The sequence below is a fragment of the Sus scrofa genome, chromosome 7 (genome assembly GCF_000003025.6).
Source record: "Sus scrofa isolate TJ Tabasco breed Duroc chromosome 7, Sscrofa11.1, whole genome shotgun sequence".
NCBI classification, from domain to species: Eukaryota; Metazoa; Chordata; class Mammalia; order Artiodactyla; family Suidae; genus Sus; species Sus scrofa.
This window is the reverse complement of record NC_010449.5, coordinates 34,440,410-34,455,302: the sequence shown is the minus strand read 5'-3', so window position 1 is coordinate 34,455,302 and position 14,893 is coordinate 34,440,410. Positions and strand designations below refer to the sequence as shown.

Here is a 14,893-nt window from a genome sequence, read left to right as displayed (position 1 = left end):
GGGAGTTTGGGGTTAGCAGATGCAAACTACTACATTTAGAATGGACAAGTAATGAGGTCCTGCTGTATGACACAGGGAACTATATCCCAATCACTTGTGATAGAACATGACAGAAGATAGTATGAGAAAAAGAATATATATATATATATATATGTATAACTGGGCCACTTGCTGTAGAGCAGAAATTGACAGAACATTGTAAATCAAGTATAATAAAAATTAAACAAAAATTTTAAATGGATGTTGAAATTTCTAGGGTAACCATTAAAAGAACAGAAACACAGACTCTAATATCCAAACTACCTGAGGGGGTTAAAATACAAGAAAAATTCATATTCAGCATAAGGTCGAAAAGGAGGAAGAAGAAAAAGAAACAAAACAGAGAAATAGTGGTGCAAAAGGGCAACTATTTATATTTACTCTTTACAGTTTATAAACATGTTATAAATGCTCTTGTATTTATTCAACATTTAATGAATTAGTTTAAAAAAACAATCAGACAAACGCAATGATTTGATATACATAGACCACTTTCCTGCTCACTATCTTCCTCTTTCTTTGCACTCTACTCTTCTTCTTGCCCCCTCCCCCAACTCCCACGGTCACGTCCTCCCACCCCTTCTGGAGCCTGCACATTCTTTAAGGTGCAACTCAGATGTGGACTGTCTCACTAGCTTGCTTTGATCCCTAATGTCGGGAGATGTGTTTCTACAGTCTCTTCTTAGCCTCTCTGCTTCTATTTTCTATGCTGAAAACTCCACATTGTCCTGCTTTACTTTACCCTATATTCCTGCTTGAAAAACAGTTGCAGTGCTGGTAAATAACTTAAGCTTAAGAACAAAGACCAAAAGGCATAAGTTATTCATGTGGTCAGCTGAATGAGGACATAATGCGTTGGTCAAGGCATGCGGACCTGTGCAGATTGGCACACCATTTGCACAACATGATAGGTCCTGTTAAAATAAAAGAGGAGCCTCCTGGCCCCAGGGGGTTTATGAGGGATTGTTAGCAGGATATGCATCAGCAAGGAGTACGAGGTGCAAACCTAGGCACTCCGGGTTGCTGCAGATAGGCACGCCGTCTTCGGAAGCACAATGGTGATTTTCTAGATGCTGTGCACAGACAGCTAATGCCAGGCTTCCTCAATGCTCATGATTGCTAAATGCCTAAAGGTCAGAATAAAAGCTTGACCAGCTACCAGCTATGTGACTTTTAAAATAATAAAGGAACTACATCCTGCACCTACAACCCCCTTCTCACTTGACGTCATCCTAAACAGCACAATAAAAACAGTGTGGTTTCTTGAGGCGGCACTCTTGGTCCCTGAGACCTTGAGTCTCCTGGTTCCCACCTTTACTTAAGATAAATGTCTCTGTGTCTTGTTTTATGTTAACTTTTTCTTAAGTTTCACAGCACCCATTCTTCAGCCCTCACCTGCTGAGCTGGTCTCGGCACCCTAAGTTGGAATTTATTGCACCTTTGCCTTTGTTCTCATAGCAGAGTGTAAAATACCTCTTGATTTTAGAGTTTGCCATACTGTATTACATAACTATTTGTCACTCATCTATCTTCCCTAATAGACAATGAGTTCCAAGGGCAAGGACTGCGTCTTACTAATTTTTGTATCCCCAAGCTGGCTAGAGAGTATGTTCTCAATAAATATTTGTTTATTGAATTGAGGCCAACTGGCTTGGACTTTATTCAAGCTCAGATATAAAGGAGAGCAATTCTCCAATATTGAAAGGACATGAAAATTTAATTATTTGTTCCTCCTTATGGTAAAAGTATAGTATATTATCATTACTATCTGTTTCCTGGCACCTTTCCACATACAAAGAGAAACACATACATATACTTCTCAAAACACAGGAAAATCAGATCGATATAATTTAAATCTGATTATAGTTAAACACAGATCTTTAAAGTTTAAAGAGGAGAAAACAACAGTAAATTTCCGTTCCTACTAAGAAAATCAGAGATCTTCCTTCCTATCTGTCCTATAGCTACAAGTAAAAAAGGGGGAATGAACAACGCCATGTCTGGGATCCTGAGGGGCTCTCTCGGCTCCCCTCCAGCACGCGTCCTCTTTAGAGACACGCTCTGCACCTGTAGCTGGGCGCCAGGAGTGCACGGCAGTGTGGACACGACCTGCCTGCTCTTGGCTGACACTGACAGATCCACCAGTGTGCCAGGGAGGGACTGATGGAGATGCTGCTGCTAGATTCCACCTACGAAATCACTTCCATGGTGGGTGATTTTATTTTTTTCATGAGGTGATCTGAAAACAGTCCTCGGGCTATGGATGTGGGCATGAAGCCCTGAACAGTGGACCCATTTTGTATAAGAGCTGGACAACACATCCCCACCACATATTTTATGAGGCACAGAATGCCAGGGCTGTAAGCTTACCTTTCTTTTTTCCACAAGGTGGCTTTCCGTGTGCAAAGGAAAGGCAGAAGCCTAGTTAGCGAGCTGTAATGGAGACCTGAGAATATCTCCACATGCCTCAAAGCCCAGAGGCTTTCAGGAAAACAGTCCCCCTAAATGCTCTGAGATGAGGAAGAGGGGCCATAACATTCCGTGAGCTTTGGTTACTTCTAGAAGAAAAAAAATCTCTCTTTGGAGTAAACATGGGGAAAAGCTCATACTTGACTTGTAGCTTTGTGGTGTGGGGGAGATGTCTAGCTCATGTCTGCTGAGTGGTAGAGTCAGGGTCATGGATAATAAAAATGCAAAACAGCTGAAAAACAGAACTGTCTATAAACAATTGGCCATCTAACAAGATATTACTGCACTATCATATCCAAACCAGCCTAGATTTACATACATCTTTGCACATGAAATACCAATGAGCATAATTTTTAAATAAAAATCTGAAGCTCAAAAGTGGGCTAATACTAAAAGGCATACAATTACATTCATCCCGCATAGAAATGAACATCAAAGTTGTAATAATACATTTGATAAATTTCAGAAGGTAGAAAAATATGCATAAGTGCTAATGAGTAAAAGAGGGGAAATAAAGAACTGTTGTCAACATTGAGATGGTTGAATGTGCAGAGTCCTCAGTACCTTATAAATCTAGGTAATAAAATGTGAATAAACTATGCATTTTTACAGTTCCTGTCACCAAGGTCTCTAAGCTCATGGGAGAGATTTTACTTATTTTAACGAATTTATTCAGCTCGATTTCCCCCTCTACTTCAAGGATTCTGCCTTCTTAAGCAAGGATTGAGGAGAAAGACCTGTGGTCCTCTTTCCCAGACCTCCCCCTTCTCTCGAATTCGTGGATGCTGACTTCAGGGTGCAGATTCTGACAAGCAGGAACATGGGCTTCTCCACCACGGCCCTGCCCAATTATAGCCCGTGAGCCTGTGCCGTTGAATGGGGTGGTCGGTCAGGAACATTAATCAGGATTCCTCTGGCTGGGGACATGCACACAAGAGTTAGCCAGTGAATCCGGGAGTGCACCCCCTCTCTGGCTTCAACTATTCTCTTGGCACAGATGCTTTTGAACCTCTCACCTGGGCTCCAGTCCATGTGAGACACACCCCTCCCCACTCAGATGCCTCCTTCCCAACTCCACACGCCCCAAAGCCCAAACGGGACTCTGCAATCCCTCCTAAAATGCACTCCTGTTCCCACCTCCTCCACCATCCCAGCTCCCAGACCACAAAGAACAGGGAACCCTGTACTTTCATTTCTCACAGATCTTGGCAAGTCACTGCTCCCTGCAGTGGGAAGGGTGAAGTTGGGAGATCAGGGGTAGGTTTTAGCTGGGAAGCTCGGTGTGTTATTATTTACTGCCTCCTGGTGGCTGGTGGGGGAACCGTGAGGGATTGGAGCCCCGCCCCCAAGAAGGTAGGCTCAACTGCCAGGAAGAAGGAGGCTAGGATTAGAGTCACTGCGTATTTCGTACGTATTTCGGGAGACCAGAGGAAAGAAGACTCAAACCTAGGACAAAGCTCACCCAGAGGTCGAGAAAACGACCAAACGTGGAGCTTCCAGACAGAGCCTCCTGCCTGAGCAGGAGCCAGAAGCAGGCCAAGGTCCCTGCAAAGAGGAGGTTCCTGGGGAAGACCCTAGGACAGACCAAGGTGGAAGTTAAGAAAAAAGAGAGATCAGGGGAGGGTCACAGGTCTTAGAGGCCAGCCGGTTATTTCTAGCAGAAATGGAACCCGTCGTCTGGGGCAGAGGCACAACCCTTTTTTAACCATAGCTCACTTGGTGTGATGAGAGACAGCAAGATCCTGACACTTTACTTTGGGAAAAGAGACCATAGAGCTGCCAGCCATGGTGTGTAAGCCTCTGGACAGAGCTGTGAGGACAGACTTCTCATAAGACAAAGAAGGCCAGCCATGTCCTCTCTCTCTCCAGCACGTAGCAACAGCAAATAGATGAAAACCACAGAAGATTCTCAGCCATTGCTCTACAATCACTGAAGCCTGTCACCACCTTTGGGAGCAGTCCTGCCCCTCATTCTACCTTCTACCTCATCATCATCCCTGATCTCGGCCTGTATCACCACACCTGGGTTATTAACAGGGTCTTCAGGATGGCGTCTTGGTCCAAACAGCCCTACATACAGGAAAATGTCTTCAGCTTCACTTAGTGGAAGAGGAAATTAATTAAATCCATGCCGAGATGCTGTTTCTCACTTGTTGTGTCGGTGAAAAATGAGCTTCACCAACACTTTGTCCAACACTCTGTTGGTGAGACAGTGAATCATACTGTGTGTGACAGGGCAAAGTGACACAGCCCTCTGGAAGGGAAATTGGCAATATTCATTAAATCCTGGATCTAGAAATCCCACCCATAGCAAATTACTCTGAAAGTACATCTCCAACAATATGAGAAACCACAAGTATGAGATTATTAATTGAGGGATTACTGGGGACAGCAAAACAACCTAAATGTCCATCTGTAGGAGAATGGTTGAATAAACTATGATATGTATGATCAGAGCTGCAAAAAAAAAAAAAAAAAAAAAAAAAAAACTCCGTATCCAGGCATACCATGTTTCCCTATGCTTCTGTTTATCACACTTTGAAGACATTGCAATTTTTACAGATTGAAGATCTGCAACAGCCCCATGTCCACCAAGTCTATCAACACCATTTTTTTCAACAGCGCTTGCTTATTTCCTGTCTCTGTGTCATGTTTCGGTAATTCTTGCAGTATTTCCAACTTTTTACTTATTATTTGTTATGGCGACCTGTGATCAGTGAACTTTGATGTTATTACTAGGGCCTGCTGAAGGCTCAGATGATAATTAGCATTTTTTGGCAATAAAGTATTTTAAATTTAGGTATGGACATTATTTTTTTAGACATAATGTGCTACATAATGCACATTTGATAGGTGATGGGAGAGTGTAAACCTAACTTGTGTACACACTGGGAAGCTAAAAAATTCACATGACTCACTTTACTGCAATAGTTGCTTTACTGTGGTAGTTTGCAATCTAACCAACAATATCTCCAGGGAGTGCCTGGAATGAGGAAGATACCTATGAACACAGAGGTACTTAACAGGATACACTGTGAGGGAAGGAAGTGAGACATAAGATGATACGTACAGTATAGCAACTTTGTATCAGAGAGAAAGGATAATAAGAATATATGCGGTATCTGAGCATGAGCAAAAAAGAAACACAGAGAAGGTAAACCGTTGCCTGTAAAGGAAGGGGAAACAGGATGGGAGCGCAGGCAACTGCTCTCAGAATCTTTACCACTCGTTGTGGCTTTGGAGCCATGTTCAAGTTTCACATATTTACAACCATCAGGAGTTCCCACTGTGGCGCAATGGGATCGGCAGCCATCTCTGGAGCGCTGAGACAAGGGTTGATCCCTGGCCCAGCACAGTGGGTTAAGGATCCAGCGTTGCTGTAGCTGTGGCATAGGACAAAACAGTGGCTTGGATCTGATCCCTGGCCGGGGAACTCCATATGCTGCAGGGTGGCCAAAAAAAAGAAAAAGAAAAAAAAAGCCAAGATGTAATACAAATATAAGCCTATATGTCAATGGATAGCATAACCACACAGCAAAAACAATCAGAGTAACTTTTGAACACAGCGCTCTGTGTACATGCAGTGAGACACAGTCTAAGGACAAAAAGAATTGCAAAGAAATCTTAACCTCCACTGAGTACATTTGCTGTTGGCTATGGTGTTGGGGGTGTAATTTGGAGCAAATGAGTAAATATACTGAGGTTCCTGGGGACCAGCGTTCTCCCCGTGGAGAAAGGAGATAATAAGATGAAATGAGGGAGGGTGAGGAAGAGCCCTGAGGCGTACAACCAGTATTGGAATTACTGGTACTACCTCATGCCCTGTCCACTCAGAGGGTCTGTAGCACCCACACAGAGAGAAATGCTGTGGTTATATATGGATATAGCTGTAGAGATATAAATACACAAAGATATAAATATAGAACAAGAAAAAGGAAATCGAACAAAATGTTAACAATTGGTGAAGGGCCTTACAGGTGTTCATGGTACATGCAACTTTTCTGAGCATTTATAATAGTTCAAAATAAAAAGTCAAGGGAAAAAATAGTTTGTCTCCCATCTGGAGTACAATTTGGTTGCCCTTCTCCGGACTTTTTCTAGCTCTGGTTTATCTCTCTTAAGAGCTGGTGGCCAAAACTGCCCCCAGCGACCTGGTCACAGGGATGCCATCCCTGAAGGTGTTTTCTCTACTCCTTGGCGGGACCCTTTAATACCCGACAGGATCCATTCTCTAGGTACCAGCTATCATGGCTCCTTGAGCTCTTGCCAAGGATGGAATCAAAGTTTAGAGTCCTCACATGTGAACAACTTCATCGGCTAATTCACAAGGGCATTAAAACTTCGTGGCCATTTTTCTGCCCACTCGTGTGAATTCACGAATCTTCCTATAGACCATCCCCATTAATCAGATTCTGCACAGCCTGGAAGAATTTTTTTTTTTTTTTTTGGTCTTTTTTCCTTTTCTAGGGCCGCTCCCATGGCATATGGAGGTTCCCATCTAGGGGTCTAAATTGGAGCTGTAGCCGCCGGCCAGAGCCACAGCAACGCCAGATCCTTAACCCACTGAGCAAAGCCAGGGACCAAACCCGCAACCTCATGGCTCCTAGTCAGATTCGTTAACCACTGAGTCACGACAGGAAGTCCACTCTGGGAGAATTTAGTATCACTGATGCATTCGACAAATATTCCCTGAGCACTGGGCACTGTTTATTTAGCACTGGAGCTACAGTAGTGAAAGTGGACCAGAGTTTCAGACATAATGGAGCTTATGTTAACAATGGTAGGCAGCCGATAGCAAGTAAGTAAGAGTATGCCAGCCAGTGATACAATCTAAGGGAGAAAGCAGGCAAGGAGGATGGAGCCTGGGGTGGGGGTTGGGGAGTGGTTTGCAATTTTTAAATAAGGCAGCCAGGAAAGGAGGCATTGAGAAGGTGACGTTTAAGCAAAGACCAGAAGAGCTAAAAAGGAGCGCCCCAGTGGTATCTGGGGGGAAGGATGTTCCAGAAAGTGCAAGTATCCTGTGGGGGGAGCCCTCCAGTCCAGCTAAGAAACAAGAAGCTGGAGCTGAGTGGGGTGCTTGAGGAAGAAAGCAGAGGGAGACCAGGCCAAGAGGTGGGGGGGCAGGTGGTGTTACTGGGCCCTGGAGGTCGCTGTCAGCCTTTGACCTTGACTTGGAGTGAGACAGGAGCCTCAGGAGGGCTGTGGCCAGAAGGGTGACATAGTTTGACTCGCATTTCTTTTCTTTCTTTTTTTTTTTTTTGTCTTTTCTAGGGCTGATCCCGTGGTATATGGAGGTTCCCAGGCTAGGGGTCTAATCAGAGCTGTAGCCATTGGCCTATGCCACAGCCACAGCAATGTGGGATCCGAGCCACATCTGCAACCTACACCACAGCTCACGGCAATACTGGATCCTTAACCCACTGAGCAAGGCCAGGGATCGAACCCGCAACCTCATGGTTCCTAGTCAGATTTGTTAACCACTGTGCCATGGCAGGAACTCCCTGACTCGCATTTCTGAAGTCTCCCTCCCTGTGTGCTCTCCTTGGATAATGTTGATTCTCAAACGGACCACTGAGGACTCTTTTCTATTTCTTCTCTTCTTTTCTGTCTCCTGCTAACTTAGCAGGGCCTCTTCAAATGACAGCTAGAGCCACCACCCTGGAGGCGTCACGGTTCTGCCACAGGGTCTGAACGAGTGTGGGCCATTGGCCCACATCTTTGAAGATGAAAAGAGGTGTGGGAGAGGTCAGAGGACATGAAGAAGTGAGGATGAATGTGGGTGACGGAGAGGCCAGGAGGCCAGGGCAGCGAGGTGCACGCTCAAGCTGGAAAGGCCATGCAGCGGGAGCAAACGGGACTCCAGGTGCCCGGCGAGGGCAGAGACCTGAAGGTGGAAATATCCATCCCAGGTAGCGCTGGTGAAACTGCCACAGCCAGAGAGCAACCAGAAGAGAAGCACTCTGTTGTCACAGCTTAGAATCTGCCACTGGGGTCTAGGTGTCTTGCCTTTCCTGAAACCACTCTGCGGGTCTGCGGTCAGTAAGCCAAAGGCATGTCCATCCAAGGAGACGCTTGGCTGGGGCTTCTTGGAGCCCTCTCTGCAGAGCTGGGGGGGTGCTGTGTTCAGGCAGGGGGTCTCCGGAGAGATAAGGGGTGAGACCTCATCCAAAAGGTGGGTCCGAGACGGGGCCTGGGACTCAGACACAGGTCTTATCTCTTCATTCCTCTTACCACTGCGGCCAGAACAGGGACCTCAGGCTGAGCCAAGGACCACCCCCTCAGCCCCCCCAGGGCCCCCCCCCCAGCTCCCTGGGCTCGCATCTGGGTCCTCATCTGAGTGCTCCTGGGCTCGCTGCACTGTGCCCTCCAAGGGCAGCTGTTTATGGAAGGACGTAGGGAAGTAAGTGAGGGGAGAGGCTCATAAGAGAGAGGGTCCAGCAGAAATACAGTTCCTCCTCCTCTTTTCTCTACCCTCGTGGCCCTTTCACATTCTGCTTATGACTCTTATTTTTAATAGGTTTTTTTTTTTTTTTTTTTAGGTGAAAAACAAAGAACTGGGAGGCTACCGCCCTACCAGACCAATAGTGTCAAGACCAATTACACCCACTGGTTTTATGACACGACAGAGGAGAAATAATCAATGCATAAATTAGAGTTTTAACATTGTCACAAAGTCTGGAGCATCAGGATTTAGTGATGGGAGAGCAGGCCAAGGTAGGACAGAATTGTAATTGGGAGACAGGAAGTGACACTATTTTTCACAGTAAAATAAAAAAGAAAGGAAAGGAGAGAGATTAAGAGAGAAAATGAAATGCATAGTCTTTGCCAGGAGGGGATACAAACGATCCTTTCAAATTACAGAATGTCAGGAACTTACGTGATATCAGCATTAGGGTGAAGCCCAAAGACTTCGGGGTTATCTAGGGATGGCAGTGACTGGATATATTCAAAATACTGGTCCAAGGTCTTGCACAAGGGGATTTTATATCCAGTATAAAAACAGAATGACGGTTCAAACATCTTCTCACTGAACCAGACCTATATGGGAGAGAAAACAGGAGGAATAAAACTGATGCACATCTAAATGAAACCCGAAAATTGCCAGCATCAGGGAGTTAGGGTCCCCTTATTTCCATTTTAATTGTTTTCTATTTTGGGTTTGAAAGTACCTTAAAAAAACTCCACAAGGATAGTGTGGTTAGTATATAATTATACTAAGGATAGTATAATTAGACACATATTAAGAGAAGAGAGAGAGGGCATAACATAAAAACAGTGAAAACTGGGTCTCTGTTTAACACCAAAGAAGATACTTGCTAAGGGGGAAGAGGAGAGAGCCAGCCTTGCAAGCACACTCTCTGCTGCAGTAATTTGACGACCCTCCAGCCCACTTTTGAAAAGGTGGGGACGCATCGCAGAAGCAATAATCACACACACAAGAGCGTATCTGGGCGTTTTCACTGCCTCCCTTCTCCTCGCACAGGGCTCATGCCTGGGGGCTATGCTTGTGCTCAGCGGGGCTCTCGGTGGCACTGAACACCGCACACAGCCAGGAATACTTCTTACAAACATCTCCCTCCCGCCCAGAGTGGGGAGCGCTCCCTCTGTTAATTACGTTATGTCCCTGGCCACAAGAACCAAATATAGCCAACTATCTTATTGTTTGCCTGAAGACATCCTTTTCTCATTCCGTATGAATGGATTATCTGTAAGGTAACAGCATGAGAATAAATATATACTTGGTGTGAACAGACTTATCCTGAAGTGGAAAAAAAAAAAAAAAGTTGCTGAATGCCTGTGAGCCTGATTTGAGGCAATGACTTCTGTGTCTAATGGCGTGATTTTCCCAGTAGGGAGGGAAATTACGGGTGGCGGGTGGTGTGGAAATGCAGGCAGGATGTCCAAATGGCTCAGAGGACTCCCTGTGAACAGAGTGGAGGGTTGTGCCTTCTTTCTGTTGGTCACTCTTACTCTAGTATCTTCCCTCCATATGCTTCTTTTTCCAGCTCTTTTTAGGTCCAGTGATTGCTCTGAAATACCCTGTGTACTGATTCTCCCTTTTCCACTCCTCGCCATTCTATCCTGTCCAACTCCTGTCCACAAGGCATTGCACCTGGAACAGGAACAGAATGCAAAGATGAGACACACACAGTCCTCTCCTTCAAGGAGCTTGTGACCCAGAAGAGCGATAAGCCTGTTACACGAGAACCACAATACAAAGTATGCTAAGGTGAGAGTCAGAGGAAAGAAAAATAAGCAAAGTCCTAAGCGGCTTAAAGCCAAGAAGAAAGGAAGGCCAGATGGATGTCAGGTAAAGCTTTATCTAGGAGATGATTTTGGAGACAGGACTTAAAGGGTAGGTTTTTAGGCAAAGCAACTCGTGACTGGGGAGACCACATGCAAAGGCATAGAATAACTGATGCGAAAACGTGAAGCAGTTTGGGTAAATGACGAAATCATTCTATTTACCGCAGGGTAGTGGTAAGAGGACAGGAAAGGTCTTCATATTACGGATGACTGTGGATGTCAGGGTGAGAACCGGTGCTTAACTTAAGAAATGAGGAGCAGTTGAAGTTATCAGAGGAAACAGAGCTATGATACAGGTCATCATTTAGAAAGATTAGGTTTTTAGTCATGTGGATGACTAGGGAGGCAAAGGCCACAGGGTCTTCAGCACACAGACAACAAATGACCCACTGAGTTCTGTGTTGCCAGATGACATATGCCTATACAAGCAAAATGAAGCTTCTTATTTTTCCATGACTTTATTTATATGCACACAAATAGCTGGATTCAAAAACACAAAAATAGGGAGTTCCCGTCGTGGCGCAGTGGTTAACTAATCCGACTAGGAACCATGAGGTTGCGGGTTTGGTCCCTGCCCTTGCTCAGTGGGTTAACGATCCGGCATTGCCGTGACCTGTGGTGTAGGTTGCAGATGTGGCTCGGATCCCACATTGCTGTGGCTGTGGCATAGGCCAGTGGCTACAGCTCTGATTAGACCCCTAGCCTGGGAACCTCCATATGCCGCGGGAGCGGCCCTAGAAATGGCAAAAAGACAAAAAAATAAAAAATAAAAAAATAAATAAAAATAGTTGAGGTTGACCACATTTGGAGGTATAATCAAAATAGAGAACATAAAAAAAAAAAAAAACCAAAAACACCATAAAAACAAACTTAAAAAAAAAAAAAGGGAGTTTTTTCCCTGGTGGCATAGCAATTAAGGACTCAGTGTTGTCACTGCTGTGGCTCAGGTTCAATCCCTGGTCCAGGAACTTCTGCACACCTCAGGCAGGGCCAAAAAAATTTTTACAGAATGTGAAGTCTATGTGGAATTACTTTGGGGGATTCTAGAAGGTACCCTACAAAAATAAGCAGTTATCCTCCAAGGACAATGAATGAGGTGCTACAAGCATTGGTTTTAAGGGAAACATACCATAAGATGCTGAACAGAAAAAACAAACAAGGGTTCAAAGATAAGCCCCACATTGAAAGTCACAGGGACAGAGGATCTGCTTTGAAGGCACAGGCTTACAGCTGAGGTGATTTTCACTTGGGCAACTCTGGGTAACGTGATCAGGGTACAGTGACTGCAGAGGGGAGGCCAGCTGGTTAGAAGGTGAGACTGAGCTGAGACTGAGATAAGACGAGGGAGGCAGGATGTGGACTCCGGTGCTTTTCTGCAATCTTCCTCAAGAAGGTTCCTGCTACCAGCCTCATGCAGTGACTTCATGTCCTTAGATCCGGAGACCCAAACTCATCTCTCACGTTACTAAAGGACCCTCTGGAACAGGCCCAGGCCAGACAGAGGAATGAAAGAAGGGAACAGGTGAGACAGGAGGTTAGAAAGGTGGAGGATGAAGTGCAGACTGAAGGAAGAAGTGGTGAGGCTCCAGGCCAAGCAAAGTGGAGAGACCGGGAGAAGGAGAAGGAGGGAGGGAGATGGACTACATCTAGGGGTAAAGGGAGGGGAACACAGTGGGATGAACTTCTCATGTAAGACAGTAACTGCTGAGAACAGAGCACAGTGAAGCCGGAATCAGGTGATGTAAGGCGCGAGGGCGGGACGGAGCTGCTGTTAACTCTGGAGCAGCCAATGAGCTGGTTCCTGGATAAGAACTCTGTCTCTAGACCAGAATCAGAAGGTCTGTATCATCCGAGAGGTGCTTCTCCCAGCCTGGGCTCAGGCTCAGAGGACGGAGACTTGTAGGCTTCTGAGAGGGGGGTTGGGATCGGCTGACTGATCTTCCAATGGCTCCCCCCTCCCCCATGCTGGGGTCAGAGAAGCAGAAGAGGAGACACAGGTTAGGGTCAGAAGGAGGAACTGCCCAGCACGAGATCTCGAAGGTGGAGTGGTCTGAGTGACAGACACTCCCTTGCCTGGGCTCGGCCGTCTACCTTGAGGGGACCATTAACCACTAGCAGCTTTCAGCTGTGACCCAGAGAGCTGGCTCTGGTTCTGATACACAGGGGAGCCAAGAGAGCTCTTAAAAATTCCCTTCACTTTGCCAGCAAATGGCAGTATTCCTGCCACCTTTGGGTAAGGCAATTTCAATAAAACAGACAAACCGACCAAGACAGCTGGCTAATCAGGACTTGTCTTGAACCTGACCTTTTAGAAAATGAACCAAAACATATTAAAAAAAAAAAAAAAAAGCTGATATAAAGTGTTGTAAAAAAAAAAATTAGACCTAATTTTCAGGTTGTACACTGAGGTCAGTAAAAATTCAATCTATGCTGTCTCAGATGATAATAGTCCAGGCACATGAAATTCTCAACCTACTTCGATTAAATTATGCAAGTCATCAACAAACAGGTATTGGGTGTATTCCAGGTGCCCAAGAGACCTGGGGGACTTGTTTCTTCACTTATTGGGCTGAGAGTCTAGTGGAGGAGGCAGACATGTGTGTTAGGATTACACGGTCCCTCCCCCACTTCTCCAGGCAACTGCTTACAGCTTCTCCACTCTCTTCGAAGGTTCCAAACTTGCTCCCTGCTTTCCTGAGCTGACAACCTGCATCCCCTTGAATGAAGCCAATGACGCTTCTTATTTCGCCCTGAACACACAGGAGAAAACCACCTCATCTTCTATCAAGTCCACCAGTCTCTATGCCCATGTCCCCCCCCCCCATCATAAGGAGGGGGCTGCCCAGCCTCCTTCTCCCAGGAGAGGAAGGCAAAGTAAGAAGAGTGCAAAACAGCTCATATATGTATTGGCAAATCTAAATCAGAGCTGGGGAGTTCTTGTGGTGGCTTAGCGATAGCAAACCCGACTAGTATCCATGAGGATGTGGGTTTGATCTCTGGCCTCGCTCAGTGGGTTAATAAGGATCTGGCATTGCCGTGAGCTGTGATGTAGGTCACAGATGCAGCTCGGATCCTGTGTTGCTGTGGTGTAGGCTGGAATTTGCAGCTCCAACTGAACCCCTAACCTGGGAACTTCCACGTGCTGCACAGGCAACCCTAAAAAGAAAAAAAAAAAATCAGCACTGGTTGTAAAAATTACCAAAATGAGTAAAATGGATGGGGATGAAAATAAAGAGGAACCAAACTATTTCCCAACAGTAACATGGAAGATGGCAGTCAGAGTTAAAGCCTAAAAGGTATGGTTAGATTTTTAACCTAAGTTACATTATGTTAGAAATTTAAGGACTAGGGACAGGGTACACAATTTTCAAACCAGTAGAGAGAAATAAAAATACATTTAAAAAAGATAAAGCAGGAAAGATAGGGGGAATAGGCCAACAAAAGTGTGGTTAACGAAAACCACAAAATACTATGGGAGAAGTCAAAATACAGCAGTCACTACAATAGTAAAATGATTAATTTGCCTGTTAAAATACAAAGACTCTCAGATTAAATATTGAAAATTCCAGCTATTTGTTATTTGTTGGAGATAAATCTAAAACAATGACACAGAAAGGTTTAAGCAAAAAGAACAGAAAGAGGATATACCAAGTATATTAAAATTATGTATTTCTAACCATCAAAAGACCAATAAAAGAGTGAAAAGTCAAAGCTCAGAGTGGGAAAAGACATCTGCAACCACGTAATTAATCAAGAACTTGCATCTAGAATATGCAAGAAGCTTCTATAAACAATTTTTTTTTAAAGAAAGACAGACAACCCAAGAAAAATAGCAGTGAGAATGTACAAGCAAGTCACAAACAAGAAAATACAGTGAATGAGTATGTGAGGCTGTGGAACTCCATTAGTATTTCGAAAAGTAAATATTAAAACCAAATTGAGATACCATTATATCCACCATAATGGCTAACACCAAAGAAACTAATAATACCCAGTGTTGGTGAAGATGTAGAGAAATAAGGTACCTCGTACTTCAATGTATAAACTGGAACAACCACTTTGGAAATCATGCTCCACT

General features: G+C 44.8%; 1 protein-coding gene across 1 annotated transcript in view; it reads right to left on the bottom strand.

Annotated features, from left to right (window-relative positions):
• DNAH8 (dynein axonemal heavy chain 8) overlaps positions 1 to 14,893 on the bottom strand; it is a 282,456-nt gene that overhangs the window by 24,338 nt on the left and 243,225 nt on the right. The window contains 1 exon segment of the mRNA XM_021098657.1: positions 9,386 to 9,546. Within this exon segment, the coding sequence (XP_020954316.1) occupies positions 9,386 to 9,546 (161 nt within the window).